This window comes from Scyliorhinus canicula, chromosome 19 (genome assembly GCF_902713615.1).
Source record: "Scyliorhinus canicula chromosome 19, sScyCan1.1, whole genome shotgun sequence".
Lineage (NCBI taxonomy): Eukaryota > Metazoa > Chordata > Chondrichthyes > Carcharhiniformes > Scyliorhinidae > Scyliorhinus > Scyliorhinus canicula.
Genome location: NC_052164.1, coordinates 80,483,090 through 80,499,224, shown reverse-complemented (window position 1 = coordinate 80,499,224; position 16,135 = coordinate 80,483,090). Strand labels below are relative to the sequence as shown.

General features: G+C 44.3%; 1 protein-coding gene across 15 annotated transcripts in view; it reads left to right on the top strand.

The window, feature by feature from the left end:
* gramd1ba (GRAM domain containing 1Ba) overlaps positions 1–16,135 on the top strand; it is an 808,348-nt gene that overhangs the window by 607,731 nt on the left and 184,482 nt on the right. Inside the window, exon 1 of one of the 15 annotated variants that reach the window (XM_038778916.1) lies at positions 5,320–5,667. The exons of the other annotated variants lie outside the window; for them this stretch is intronic. Coding sequence (XP_038634844.1) covers positions 5,657–5,667 — 11 coding nt within the window. The 5' untranslated portion in view covers positions 5,320–5,656. Of the gene's footprint in view, positions 1–5,319; positions 5,668–16,135 lie in introns of those variants that run through there. 15 annotated transcript variants of the gene reach the window in all.

Sequence of the window (16,135 nt, the reverse complement as noted above, 5' to 3'; positions counted from 1 at the left end):
TATCCCGGGCCACCAGACCTAGCTGTGGGCCAGCATCTTTAGCTTGGATACCCCCGGGTGTCTACTGTGGAAATTTTGCAACAAGAGCGCACAACCGGATTCCGGGGCAACCACCCGTGACCCTCAAAATAAGATGCAACCCTCTACGCTCAGTTCCATGAGCTTCGTTGTATAGGCCCGCAGATCGTCAGGCAAAGTTCGGTGGCCCCCATACTGGACAACGTATTGGGCTTGAGATAACTGTGGGTCTGTCTGGGTCCACTCTTATGCAAGCTGCGTGACTGGCAAGTAATCCATGAAGTGGAGGGACGCTACTACTTCGGCGGCCGTGGCAGGAGAGGGGCAGGCGGCTTAATGAGTTGGCATGTGGGATCCGTGTGCCCCGGCAGTGTTCCAACGTGTTTCATATGCTGAGGAGTAATACCGGTTGCTGGACCCTGGCGGACATGATCGGGGAAAATCACTCTGTCCTTTTTAAGTAGCCAACGTAAAGCTTGGTGGTCGGTATAGACCATAAATGCATGGCCGTAGACATACTGGTGGAACTTCCTCACACCAAATACAACTGCCAGGCCCTCCTTCTCGATTTGGGCATAGTTCCGCTCGGTGTCGGCCAGTGTGCACGACTGCGCCAAGGTCAGGATTTTGATACTAAGTATTATGGGGAGACCCTGCCCCCAATTACCAGAGGGGTTCATACTCCGCTGTAAAAGGTGGAATCGTATGGAACACACACATTGGCCCCCAATGTGGTCGTAACACCTATGGGTCAGTGTTCCCACTCCTGTGCTGCAATTACATTTCCTCACAGTTTACAAAATGCAAATAGTTGTGTTCTCGTCCGGGATCCTAACAAGGCATTTTTCTAAAATATTCAGTTTACTGAGTGTGATGAATGGTTACTGTACCCGTAACATTATGTAGGTGATGCCCCTTTAAGACCGGATTTGGAACCCTGGGAGGCTCCGCCTCTGGCTCCGCCCACCAGGGAGCCGTTTTTTAAGGTGACGCCCTGTAGGTGGCACTCAGTAAGCACACGTCTCGGTAACTGGTTAGTTCGCTGCTTATTAAAGTCTTCATTTACCATTCCACACACTCGTGTCGTTATTGAGGGTATTACACTAAGAAACTGACTTATGGCACACCAATGAAACTAGCACACATGTCAGTATAGCTTTCCTTAAACAATTTCCAGTGATTTGTAAATCTAGTTACTTAGGTGCAAGTTTGGATACACTTGGTAAAAGAAAATGGTGAAAAAAAAACATTTTTTAGCTGTATTTTTTAAAAATCTGCCGTATTACAAATCTTAAATACAACAACAAATGATTATCATCTGTTATACTGCTGGATTGCAAGAAGTTCATGAAAGATATTCCATTTGTCATGCAAATTTACTTTCGTGGAAATTTGAAGCATAACGTAACCAGTGAAATTTCAAGCACGATTCCCCAGTTTTGTTCAAAACTTAGGAACTGTTTCATTCAGTATCAATAAGGCCGCATGTTGAAAAAAAATGTTATTTATAAAAAGCAAACTGCAGGAGAATGCCCTCCCTCACGTTGTAGTATTGCTGTTGCTATGTCTGAAGATGAGAAAACAAGGGTTTTCTTTCTGTTGTAAGATCATGCTCAAAGTACAGAGCTCTCCAGGGTCTTTACTTCCATTTAAGAACATTCCAAAGAGTAGCCATGACAATTTTGGTGTTTTCTTTTCAAATTAATTAAAATTGTTTTATTTCGCTTCTGTATAGAATGAAGAGGAAAGCACAATGATGTTATAGTGCTTGCCACAAGTTTTAATATTTTTATCTTTGTTATAATGGGAATAATAGTAGTACACAGAATACATAGTCACAGTTACACATAACATTGTCAGTGTCTATATATCAGCTCTGCAGTGGAGTTTTCCGGATAGGGCTGCTCACTTAATACACTGCTGGAAAACAACCTGGTGACAAGGTGCCTACCTGATTTGATAATTAGCAGCAACTATTTCACATGTCCATGAGTTTTCCATAAAACAATCATGAGCAATCACTTCACAACCTATTTCACTTCATAACCTATTTCACTCAGACATATATGGAATATGTCAGGGTTAATAAAAAACACAAGCAGGATAGCACCCATGAGAAGATTTTCCAAAGTGAGTTATTATGTCACATACTGACAATATGGGTTCCCCCAGAGCGGTACTCTGTGTGATCAATCTCAAAATTACTTCAAAGCATCCCAATAAAATTGCTGTTTCTAGTAGCTTAGAGAAAATGTTATTTTTTCTTGCAGTACATTTCAAAGAATGTACTGAATAATTGGCAGTATATTCAGAGGTGTGATTTGTTAAATTAACTCCCAATTTGATGATCCAGCAAATTGTGTGACATTTCTGCAGGTAGCTTGTATAACTTAAAATAGACTTAAAATATTGCCATTGTTTTCTGAATCATATGTGCATTCGGCTTTCATTGACCAAAAACAAAATAGCCTGAATAGATGAAGTTCTGTTGGTTTGAGTACAAAAGCTCCCTACGAGAACCGCAGTATCAACCTTTGCACTGAACAGTACTATAAGCTCCCATATTTTCAGAGTAAATACCTATGTTTCCCAAATTCTTCCAAGATTATAAATAATTACAGATTTTGAAATCCATTTTGTAATCGGGGGCTCTCTTTCCCCAAACAGATTAGCACCGTACCTTTTTATTTCCAAAATGGAGTAGTTTAGGTGAAGGACCACGACCCATAGTGCAGGATATCATTAAGAATAGGAAAGAAGGCGAGTCAATAATTAGTGCTGGGGCTGGGCTGGTACCATGGTTGGGCTTGTTAATTGGCGGAAGAATAGAAGGTTTGAGGCAGTAAGGCCTGAGGTTCTGGAAAAGAATGAATTGGAGATGGGAGCAAATCAATCTTGATTTTAAAACAGTGATGGTGCAGGGAGGAGGAATAATTGTCAGAACAACATGTTTTAGAGTACCAGAGACACTGAGGAAATTTCAAAGGAGTAAGAGCTGTTGTATATTGATTAAAATAAAAACAAAAGGTGGTAGCTTCAAGTAAATGCATTAGTCAAATCAACTGTCTTGTCTTTGATATTAAGTAAAGTTCAAAATGTGATTGACAATCATTGCTTAAATTGGATGTCCAAATTCTGGTTATGTAATGTTGATGGGAGTCTGTTCTCTCTCCCCCCACCCTGTGTCCATCAAGTTTTGTAAAGCTTTATATAAGCTATGAGTAGGAATTAAATTGAAGGCATCAATTATTCACTGAAGCTACCAGAGTGGGTGGAAGCTTAAATGCGTCAATAGTGATATATTTCAATTTGTAGAAGGGGTGCTAAAAGTGCCACTTACTCAACAATAACCTGCTCACTGGCGCTCAGTTTGAGTTCCACCAGTGCATTCAGTTCCTCATCTCATTACAGCCTTAGTCTAAACATTGATACAAGAGCTGAACTCCAGGTGAGGCCAGAATGATTGCCCTTGACTCCAAGGCAGCATTTCACAGAATGTGGTATCAAAATTGGAGTCAATGGGAATCGGGGAGCAAACTCTCCACGGTTCGGAGTCATACCTAGCACAAAGGAAAATGGCTGTGGTTGTTAGAGTGCAATAATCTCAGTCCCAGGACATCATGCAGGAGTTCCTCAGGGTAGCGTTCCACGCCGAACCATCTTTAGTTCCTTCAGCAGTGACCTTCCCTCCATCCAGCGCCGGCCCTAGGGCTGCTGGCGCCCCGGGCAAGCTGAACTTCGGCGCCCTTCGGCGGGGCCGGAGGGGGGAGGGCGGAGGGGGCCCGAGGGGGGGGGCGGCGCCGGAGTGACCACCGGCGAGCCTGGATCCATCCGCCATGTTTGTGCGGGGCGGCCTGAGGGAGGGCGGCCACCGCGCATGCGCTGGTTGGCACCGGCCCAACTGCGCATGCGCGGGACCCGCACTCCTTGATGGCGCCCCCTAGCACATGGCGCCCCGGGCGACTGCCCGAGTTGCCGGTACCTTGAGCCGGCCCTGCCTCCATCACTAGGTCAGAAGTGGGAATGTTTGAACAATGTGCAGCATCATTCACAACTGCTCAGATACTGAAACAGCATATGCCCAGATACAGCAAGATCTGAGCAGCATTAAGGCTTGGGCTGATAAGTGGCAAGTACCAGCTAAGTGCCAAGCAATGACCATCTCCAACTCGATTCTCCCCACCCAAACCGGCGCGCCGAGATTTACGACTGGTCGCTCGAAGAATCGGCGCTCACCGTTTGTAACGGGCTAGCGGCGATTCTCCGGCCTGGATGGGCCGAGTGGCCTGCCCAATACGACGTGTTCACGCCGGCGCCGACCACACCTGATCGCTGCCGGCGTGAACAGCGCGGGAATGCTGTGGGGGGGAGGGGGGATCGAGCACGGGGGGGGCGCACAAAAGGGGTCTAGCCCGCGATCGGGGCCCACCAATCGGTGGGCCGGCATCTCTGAAGGACGCACTCCTTTCCTCCGCCGTCCCGCAAGATCACTCCGACATTTCTTGCAGGGCGCCCGCGGGGAGGACAGCAACCGCGCATGCGCGGGTTGGCGCCGGCCAACCTGTGCATGCGCGTGTAACGTCATTTACGCGGCGCCAAGGCCCGGCGCGTGTAAATGACGCGGCGCCGCTCCTTGTCCCCCAGGGGTGGGAGAATAGGGGGCGAGGAGCGGCCTCCGACGCCGGAGTGAAACACTCCAGTTTTCATTCCGCCGTCGGCACTTAGTCTCCCGTTGGGAGAATCCCGCCGAAGATTTTTCAAAATTTTATTTTATTTTGACATGTGAACTTCTCACATTGCTGAACATACATGATTGAATGAAAAACCGCAATATGCTGCTCCTTCTCTGTCTGAAGACAGGTCCTTGCTGGTTATTTGCCAAACCACAGCCATGAGTTTTTACTACCGTGCAGGGCAAGGCGGCAGGCCCTAAGTTTATTTTGGTTATAACAGGGATCAAACCCTGTGCTGTTGGCATTAACCTGATCCACATTCTAGCCAGCTGGCTAACTAGCCCCCCCCCCCCCCCGCCCAATTATAATATTAACCGTACTATAGACTTCTGCAATATGGTTACAACATATTGCACTGATATCACCGAGCTTGCTTGCAATGCAATTAATACAATTGGAAAACATTGGAAACTCCACAAAACTGAGGTTGTGATAACATTTAAGTACTTGGATTTTTAATGGTTAAAACTGGGGAGGGAGGTCTTGAAGTAATGTAGTTCACAAGACTGATTGGCTGAACTAGCATTGATCTGGACATGCAGCCAAACCAAGCCAGGAAAGGGGTGTAAATTGACCTGGCGAGTGATGTCACCTCCATTCATGAGGAGCATGAATAATTCAACAACTGACAGACTGCACCAGGCAGCAGCATTTTGTAAAACAGCTGAATCGGTGTGGGTTTTTTGTGTGTGAGGAGCAAGACTGGAAAAGCAGCCATATTAGAGCAATGATTGAAGTGAACCTGACTGGTTGCATACAGTGCCGAATTTTATATTCAAAACAACCTTTGACTCCTTTAATTCTGGTCTTGTGATGGTAGTGAAGGTGCGGATCCTCCCACCTTCTCACAGACTCTGAATGTATGAATGAAGCTCTAGGTGTTTGTCAGTGTGGTGCAGTCCTTCATGGCTTCCAGGTTAGTGCTGCTTTTTGACAATATGTTTCTATATATTTACTGTCTTGTTGAGAAAGAATCTGTCCTGGGAAAAGAATCTGTCCTGAGAAAATTTCTGTTATTTGTGTATTTTTATAACGAGCAGCAAACGGAATTGTTAGAATTCATTGTTGATGTCTGGGCAGTAATGCTTGCTTTTCCCAGGCATGTCTACTCAAGCGATTTAATTCTGAGCTCTTTAGAATGAAAGGAGGTTGGAGGAGAGAATCATTATAATCCTGAGGCCTAGTTACATCATGCTTTGTTTTTTTTTTGGCTTCTGCTCAGTTGATTCGTTCACAATGCTGTCTCCATATTTTCAAAGAAATTAAAATACCTGGCCACTCAAAAAATAATAATTGAATTTTGAATGCGTCACAGAGTGGGTGCAGAGGCTGGCAGGCATTAAGCACTGGAGTCGGAGTCAGTGCACCGTGTGATGGAGAGCATTGTCCATATGCCTCCTCAGAGTGTGGCACATTGTTTAATCCCAAGAGACAAAATAACACTCTCTGTTCAACATATTAGCATGGGTCACTGCATAGATATCAGGGCAGTTTCTGTGTGTGTTTTATAGGTTTTCGTTTTAAATGGTAATCTATTTATCCTCCTTATGCACACACTTAACCCTTGGATATTCCCTGAAACATTATTTTGCTGCATTTTAAGTAAAGCCATCCATATGCTAATTTTAAGAATTGTTTGCATGATATTTGCTCATCTCATGAAAACAAGTTTGAACAAACCTTCCTAATTATTACATTTCAGTGATATTAAATTCTGTGCAGTGCGGGTTTTGCAGTGAAGCTAAAGCACATTGTATGAGGCAATTCCCTTGAGGTGGCCTGTTAACAGGGTCAAAATAATGAATGCTCTTGATAACCATTGCCAGCTGTCAGTTTATCAGTTAGCCAACCCCGTCAGTCCAGCACAACCAATTGTTCATTGCTGACCTGTACAACCTTTCCCAGCCATAGTTGAAGGTTGGCAGCCAGAAAACAGGGCTGGCGACAGTGCACAGTTGCTTGAATGCATAGTTTATTTCTTGCTCTTGGTGCTCTGCAATCCACACTGCAGGTTAAACGGACACATTTCAGAGCACTGGCAGGCAGGTTTTTTATAAAAATCAGTTTGAGCAAAAAAATAAGATGCATTCTGGGAGATCACCAGAGTGAGAGAGCGGTATAGGTTGACAATGGTATGATTGGAAGGTTGTGCACAGAGTGATTCTGATGCTTTCTGACTGTTGAAGTCTGCTACCTTGCCGAGTCTTTGTCAGCAGGGAACATTTTGCAAACTCCAGAAATTGAAGCAAAACTCTAGACCGCAAGAGAAAGAAATGTATGCAGATGGCACAGAATGTTGTCCTGGGGCTGCGAAGTATAGAGTGCTCTATAACCTATGATCTGCTGGAAGAATATGATGGTAAATTTAGCTGTGAATTGTTAAAATTGAAATGTATTCATTATGTTAGAAATTTTATTTTGCTGCTATATCCTCAGGATACCACAAAATGAAAGTAACAGCTGAAAGCATTTTCAAAAACTATTTTGAGCAATGTTATTGATTCCCCTTTCCTGCTTTACTTGTTGTTCATTACTCAGTTCTTGATTAGCAATGTTACTGTCCTGTAATATCTCAGGCTCTGCCCATTGTTGTTAGCCTTGTTTCTCTTTATAATCCATATGCCTGAGCCATTAGACAATTTTAACATATGTTTTACATTTGTGAGATTTTGAAGTGTATTATCCAGTTTATATGTGTGATTGTTTAATATTTGATGGGCACACACCAGAAGCATTATTTCAATTATAAATTAGATTTGGAAGTAGTTCCTGTTCAATTATTTTATCCAAGTAAAAGTACATCATAGTTAAATGTTTATGTTCCACAATTGTATACGATTATCTGTGAAGAAATAGTTTCCTAAATTAAGTCCATTATTTAAAAATGTATTATGCTTGGCAAAAGTGTGGAAATAAGTCGCAAAGTTCAACAGAATATGACTCTTTCTTCAACAAGTAATTACAATTGAGGTAAATCTGCGAAAAGTTGTCAATATAATAGAGACAGACGAGAATGTTGGGATCCTGATTTCTACTTATTTAGGAATATTCAGGTGCCAAATTTGAGTAGTTAGTTGCACTATCTTCCATTTATGACCATTCGGTATAGGACTTCTATATCTATCAGTTATGCTGGATTTAAACTTGTCTTCAGCACATATTTTATGAGAGTTATGTTTTTTCTTTTGAACTGCAGTAGTTCACTAAAATTAGTTATTGAAGACTCGGAATACTTGAAGGTAAATGACAAAGCTATTATATCTTGTCTAACAGTGATGACTGATTATTATTTTTGTGCAACTAGAGGCATGATCTACGACCACACAACCCGTCGTCGTGCAGCATGGCAGTTGAAATCCGGGAGACCCCACTCCCTGGATCTACCTAGCTTGCAGCGCTCGTGAGATTCAACGCAATCTTGTGAGGTGAATCCCGCACGCAAAGGGCGGTGTCATGTTTTGGCAAATCTGCATTTTAGAATGAGACAGTTAGCCTCACTCTAATGTTCAGAATTCTGAGGTACCAGGCTTTGGGATTCAACCCATTCGTGTCAGAGACCTCGGGCGAGCGCCATTTGGTACTGGTCCCCACAAACGTGGACCGGATGGAATTGCACTCGTGGGGGCTTCCAAGGGGATCGGAGGCCGCCAGCATGAAGCCCTTCAGGCAAGGTGATGCCCTGGCACTGCTGGTGCCACTTGGGTACCATGGCAGTGCCAGCCTGGCACCTTGGCAGTTCCATGGGGGTGCTAGCTGGCACTGCAAAGATGCCCAGGTAGTTCTGCCAGGGTGCCAAATTGGCACTGCCAAAAGTGCCAAGCTTGCATTTTTTTTTTGTTGCAGGCGCGTGATCGGGCCAAGGTTGCCCGGATTGGGTGTTTTTGGGGAGGGTTGATGACCATTTGCGTTCGGGATGGGTGGGGAGAGGTCAGGGATTATTTTGGAGGCGTTTAAAAATGGCGTCCCAATCTCTCGCTACAATATGGAGTTCCGACGAGAAGAGTTCCCCATTGTAAAAAACAAATAGGACTCTGTGTGGCCTCGGTCGCGCGTTCCCTGTTCAGGCTCCTTATTCAGTACGAGTCACGTCGAATAGTCCTATGTTTCTCAGTACTGCGAACAGGTAAATGCGTTCGCTGGTGGACTTTGTCCCTCGTGCCCTATTTTTCTGCTCAGCAAGCTGAAGGATGTCAATGCTGGGAAATGGAACCCCACCTATTTTGGGTGTTCAATAGCACTTTGAAATATTCTAGTCAGGCATGATGATATTGGATGCAAAGTAAAGCACCCCAACCCGAGAACTGCATTCAGCGACATTTCTATTTCCCACATGTGAGATCGGTTACCTCAGTTGGTTAGGGGCGACTGGTTCATGACGTGGATCGACATAAAAAGCGCAGGTTCATTTCCTGTACCAGCTGACGTTATTCGTGTAGGCCCCACCTGACCCTCAGGTTAAATCACCACCAGTCAGCTCTCTCTCAAAAGAGAGAGCAACCTATGGTCCTCTGGGACTATGGCGAGTTTCACTTTCATTTAATTTTCACTTTCATATCAATCACTCCATGAATGAGAGTGACCATTTGTTGTATTTTTGCAAATGGTGTTGAACCATTTTATACCATTCATTAAACTATCTAAAAGCTGGGAATTCCAGTCAGCCCTTCCTTACCTGTTTGTTCATGGTTATATCTACAATGTTTTTATCTTGGAAGATAGCTTTACGCATTTCAAATAAGCACAGCATTAGCTGAAGCAGGGAACTTTGCAGTGAACACCCTGAAATAGATGTTTTTCTTCACGTTTTAATAATTTTGGGTAAAAATTCTAATGGACAACTGTGCGGCGAAGTTAGCATGGTATCTGGAATCTCCTGAATATTGCTCCTTAACCAGTGAAATTTAAGGATAGAGAGTAAATGATGGAGAGAAGCAAGCAAGGTAAAGTTGGATAAAATTACATACAGAAGAAAAATGGTTAAGAGATAAAAAACAAAGGAAAAGTAAGAATAATAATATAAAAAACCTCGAGGAACGGTTTAGTGAGAAGAGTGAGATTTCTGGGATTCTGTGATTTCATTGTGTCATTGTTCCATTTCTGAGCATGTCCTGGTTTTCACTCAGTTCATTAACAAAGTAATTGTGAACAGAATTGCCAGCCCTCAATGACTGCATTAAGATTCATTTGTATTAATGGTGAAAATTGAGCAATTTCACAATGTACAATGGGACACTGGCAGTGAGCGGGTATTATCTTTGGGCTTTGACTAGGCTAGTCGTGGAGCAGTACAACTTGGTTACTGTGGAAATCCCCTAGTCGCCACACTAGGCCGCCTGTTGGGGTACATTGAGGGAGAATTTGTAATGCCCAATTCACTAACAAGCACGTCTTTCTGGACTTGTGGAAGGAAACCGGAGCTCCCGGAGGAAATCCGCACAGACACGGAGAGCGTGCAGACTACACAGTGACCCAAGCCAGGAATTAAACCCGGGTCCCTGGCGATGTGAAGCCATTGTGCTACTGTACCGCCGTTTGTATGTCTGTGTGTGGTATAGTTTTAATGTCACTGGACCAGTGATCCAGAGGCATAGACTGCTGTGGGAACATTGGTTCAAATCCCACCACGGCAGCTATTGGATTTTAAATTCAATTATTGAGTCTGGAATATGTAACTTCTCCAGTAATGGTGACGATGAAATTATTATCGATGGTTGTAAAAGCATATCGGGGTCACGAATGTTCTTTAGGAAGGGAAATCTGCCTGGTCGGACCTACATGTGATTCCAAACCCACAGACTTAACTGTTGTCTGAAATGGCCAAGCAGATCACTTTGGACAACAAATGCTGGCCTTGCCAGCGATGCCCATGCCCAAACAAACTCGTATAGCAATTTCTGTTGAATCGAAACTAATAGTGTATCTCTGTTCTTCACAAAACATTATTAGGTATTTTTTTGCACACTAGTAATCACTGCTTTTCTAGAAATTTCAGAACCATTGACACTGCAACTGTGGGTGGTTTGAAAGTTATAGCTGCATATGGTATGATCACTCAAGTTGTGGAAACCTGCTTTAGTATACGAGGCTTAATAGAATTCAACTCTTCACGCACTTATTAAAAAATGAGCAAATGTAAACAGTGCAGTCTGAATATCATAAATTAGTAGATTGCTTTCTTAGAAGCAGGCAAAACAATTCCTTATTCTTGCCTTGGCTGCCAAAAGGGTGAGAACACTATGAAATGTAGGGAAACTGGACAGAATCCGAGTGAGCTTGTTTCAAAAGCATAAATGGCAATTAAGATCGTCTGAAAAGTCTTGCCATTATTTGTAATGAAAAGAAGCACTAGGGGAAGTGCAGTAGCTTTGTTAATCAGGTGATAGTTTGCCCACACTGCACAAAAGGCTTGCACTGAATGTTGCAACAAGCCTCCCAAGAGTGAATAAGTGTTAAAGTATTCAATCCAATTTTAGATCATCGAGTAAGGTATGTTGTAGGAAGTAACCATAGCAAAGAAGGCTTTTTAAGCTCACATGTTTGATGCTTAAATTAATATTACAGATTACAAAAACTAGTCTGCAATGGCTGTCTTTGGACTGTCATCAGCTCAGTGCAACTAAAATTTGAGTTTGGATCATTAGTCAGAACTGTCATTGAAAAACCATTACTATATCTGACTCAAACAGATGACTCAACATTCATGAATGTGAATATTGGGCAAAATCTAACGGTTGTGCCGTGTCTGACTCAGGACAAAACATGGCAGGTAAATCTCGCAAGAGGCCACTTACGAGATTTACCCGGCTCGCTACACCTCGTGAAATCTAACGGGATCTCTCGTGACATTGCAATCGGTGGGCAGCATCCAAATCTGCATATCAAGTGTGCAATAAGGCACTGCCAGGGTGCCCAGGTGGCATTTTGCCTGTACTGGAGATCAGGCCTGGGGGGTGGGGTGCTGCACCCTTATAAAGTGGGGTGTGGAGGCACGATTACCCCATATAAATGAGTTGGGGTGTCGGGGATGTCCGGAGACCGTGGTGGGAGGTATGGAGATTGGAACTCGTTATTGCAGGATATAGGGCGATGTGCGCCTTTGATGGGGGGGGGGGTTTCATTGCCAAGGCCAAGAAATGAAGTAGAGCCCAGGTTAATAGTAGGGCCGTTCTTGGCACTGCCAGGGCCAGTCACCTGGCTAAATGCGCTCGGCACAAAACTGTTTAAATTCTGTTAAATCTCGCCCATCATCTCAAATAAGTTCCAGAGTAAGAATTGGTAATAATTGGTCTTGCCTGAAGAGCCATAAAAAGATATTTCTAGATTTATTAAAATAATATTACCTGATCTCCTGTTGTGTTGCACATTGTGGCTGTATAGTCTTTAGGCAAAACGGAATAAGTGGACAACAGATAATTATAGTAAGAAGTCTTACAACACCAGGTTAAAGTCCTACAGGTTTGTTTTGAACCACAAGCTTTCGGAGCACAGCTCCTTCCTCAGGCTTACTGTGCTCACCCCAGTCCAACGCCGGCATCTCCACAACATAACAGATAATTAGACCAAGGACATGCAGGCACAATTCAGTTCTCATTTTAATATCCTGCATTCTGACCATATTGTCACATTTCAATTACAAATTGATAGAAAACTTTTTGTTGTAAATGCAGCTTCCCTCTGTGTTGGTCCTGCAGTGCCTTCACTGGCAGGAGGGTGCAATTACAGTGTGACAGATATACCAGACCGTTTCTAATCCAAATGTGGATAATGGGTTTTAAAAGGCTTCAGTCTGACGAGCAGTGAAGTGTCACAGGCAGGTAATGTGTGCAAACATAAGTTTTTTGTTGTTGTCGAGAGACCAAAGAGTCAGAATGATGTCTTAATTGCAAAGCTAGTGAATATTCGCAGATGGTAGCCAACTAATTCATTGTGCAACATGTACGAATTCTCCGCATCTCAAATGCAAGCAGTTCCACCTTCCTTGAGCCTAACATGCAATGTTTTGCCTGTACTTTGTAATGAGTTCTTCGTAACTTTATTAAGTTACTGACATTTCCCTTTTGATTTGTATCCATAAAATCCAACCCTTTATTTCACCTGTTTCCCTAGCCAGGATAAGACATCACCAGATTATGTAACCCTGCTGAATTAGTGGCTATGCGCCATTTGAATCATGTATGAGGGTATTAGTTTCCTCATGCCCATGAGATCACTATTATTGCTGCACAGTTATACATTGAGAAGAAACAGACGAAAGGAACACACATAAAGTTCACTAAAGTGACCTACCAAAATAAGGACCACTACTTCCAGACTCCAGAGGAAGCTAGCACGTTTGTCCAAAGAAATGGACTGGGCTTGAAATAATTCTAATGTAGTTTGCATGGGTTGTGGGATGTTTGTTCGAAGGCGGGTGGGGGTTGCTTGTTTTTTTTTATCTGTTTGCTTTTTACTGTATTATCAGTGGTTGAAAGGGTGTTGATTGGGCTGTTGTGTAGCTTTACATGTGGAATTGTATTGTGGTGTTTTTGGGGGGGGGGGGGGATGGATGCTGCTTATTGTTCATGAGGGGGAAGGAGAGAGGAGGAAACCCAAGAGAGTCCCAGAATGAAAGAAGAGGGAAAAGGGAGTTAGAGAGGGTCGAAACAGAAATGAGCAGAGCAGTGTGTGACACCCAGGGCAGAAGTTAGTATCAGGGGGAAAAACAGACTACCTACAGGAGGGAGGGAATGAGGGGTGAGGGCCAGATGGAGGGAACATATGTAAAAACACTAAATAAGAAACAACTCTATATGTAAATTCCAGGTGTTCCGGCCAAAGTCTTTGGCGTTTTATAGGAACCTTTACGAGTCGGAGCCCCCAGAGGATGGGTTGTCAATGATTTTGGTCAGTTAGACTATTCTGGTGGTAGAACAGGAGAAAAGGGAGAAACTGGGGACTTCATCTGACTTTAGAGTGGTTTACGGAAGGAATGGGTTTGATGCAGTTGCGGAAGGGGCTGGGCTGGTTCCCAGTTGAATTTTAAACAAAGTTTGCCCAATTGCTAGCCCAGCGCTACTTGAGATGTTTGAGGATTCTATGACTAGGGGGGCGTTGCTGGCCACATTGGCGCAGGCGTCGATTTCCTTGATCTTACAGAAGGATAAGGATCCAACGGAGTGTGGGTCGTATTATCCCATTTCATTATTGTGCACCAATGCAAAACTGTTGGCGAACGTCTTGGCTCGATACATACAATCCTGCCTCCCAGCGGTCGGACTGGAGGAGCAGACGGGGTTTGTTAAGGGAAGGCAGTTGTCAGCCAATGTTTGGCAGCTGCTTAATGTTGTTTTGTCCCCCCTCTCCTGCCCCTGAGATGGAGAGAGTATCTCACTGGATGTGGAAAAGGTGTTTGATAGGGTGAAGTGGGGCTATTTGTTTGAGATCTTGGAGAGGTTTGGCTTTGGGCCTCAATTTATATTTGGGATCCTGCTCTTGTGTAGAGCCCCCACCCCGAGAGCTCATACAAACACTTTTAAGTTCAAAATACTTCCAGCTGAGGAGAGGCACAGGATAGGGATGTCCACTGTTCCTGCTATTGTTTGCCTTGGCAATTGCTCCTCTGGCAATACCATTGAGGTCATCCATGAAGTGAAAGTGGATAGAGAGAGGGGGAGGAACCATAGGGTGTCAATGTATGCGGACAATCTGTTCATAGAATCATAGAATTTACAGTGCAGAAGGAGGCCAATCCACGTATCAAGTCTGCACCGGCCTTTGGAAAGAGCACCCTACCTAAGCCCATACCTCCACCCTATCCCCACACCTCCACCCTATCCCCATAACCCCACCTAACCGTTTTTGGACACTAAGGGCAATTTAGCATAGCCAATCCACCTAACTTGCACATCTTTGGACTGTAGGAGGAATCTGGAGCACCTAGAGGAAACCCACACAAACATGGGGAGAGCATGCAGACTCCGCATAGACAGTGACCCGAGCCGGGAATCAAACCTGGGACTCTGGAGTTGTGAAGCAATTGTGCTAACTGTCATAATATACACACAAGTATATGATGGTGCACAGACAGACATTGATTGACACATAGGATGACCAATGAACACACACAACACAGCAGCCAACCACCAGACAGGACACGGCCACTATAAAGCCAGAGGGCCCTAGTTTTCCCGCTCTCTTGGGATCCAGCCTCTGAGATAGTCAGAGCCCATGAGCAACAACTAGAACATACACCATGTGGTAGTAAGATAGTCTGGCCAGGTTAGCCTCAGGTCTCCAGTCAACTCAGCATAGTGTCAACCCACAGTTTAAGTATGTATGATAGTTAAGAGTTCAATAAAATAGATCTGCATTTCTTCAAGAGTTGGAAGCCTGTCTCTCTCACTGCTGCAGTAAACGCAGTCCTCGCAGACCCAGCATACCCAACACATCACTAACCACTGTGCTACCGTGCTGCATGTGACAGATCCTGTCTCCAGTACAGGGGAGATAATGAAGTTACTTGAGAGGTTTGGCTCCTTCTCTGGGTACAAATGTTTTCAGGCGAATCTCCCAAGGAGGAGAGCCAACCTGGTAAAGTTGCCTTTTTGCTTGGCCAAGTCCAGTTTTCGTCATCATGGAGTCCGGGTGGCCCATGATTGCGTCTCGCTGCAGGAATTAAATTTTGGGGACCTGCTTAAAGAGGTGAGGGCTGCCCTAAAGAAGTGAGATAACCTCCCGCTGACTTTAGTGAGGAAGGTTCAATCGGTCAAAATAAATATCCTCCCAAGATTTCTATTTTTGTTTTCATGCCTTCCAGATTTCCTTCTAAAATCTTTCTTCACCAGAGTCAATCAGAAGATCTTGTCTTTTATTTGGGCGGGCAGGACCCCACGGCCCACAGGGTTATTTACAAAGGGATAGGCAGTCAGATGGCCGAGCATGGTCCAACCTGTTATATTGATATTGGGCGACGAGTATTGAAAAGGTGTGGGGTGGTTTAGGGGGACGGAGTCCATGTGGGAGGATGGAGAGCAATGATTGTAAAGGCACAAGTTTGAGAGCATTGGTCACAGCTCCCCTTCTATTATCCCTGCTGAAATGAACTACCAATCTGGTGGTGGTGGCCACCATTAGAATGTGGGGACAGTTTAGGTGGCATTTTAAACTGGATGCCAGGTCAATGTTGGCCCCATTTTGTGCAGAGGGTTTTGGATTCGTCCTTTGGGAATGGGAGGGAAGAGGGGTTAGAGCAGTTAGGTGATTTGTTGTAGATTGGGTGTTGGCTAGTTTTGAGGAGTGGTTGGAGAAGTACAAGCTTCCGGGAGTTGCCCTTTGGTGGTTATTTTTGGGCACACAGATTTACCCGACGTGCAGACAGGGTCGAAGGCGGATGCTTTTGCCTTTGC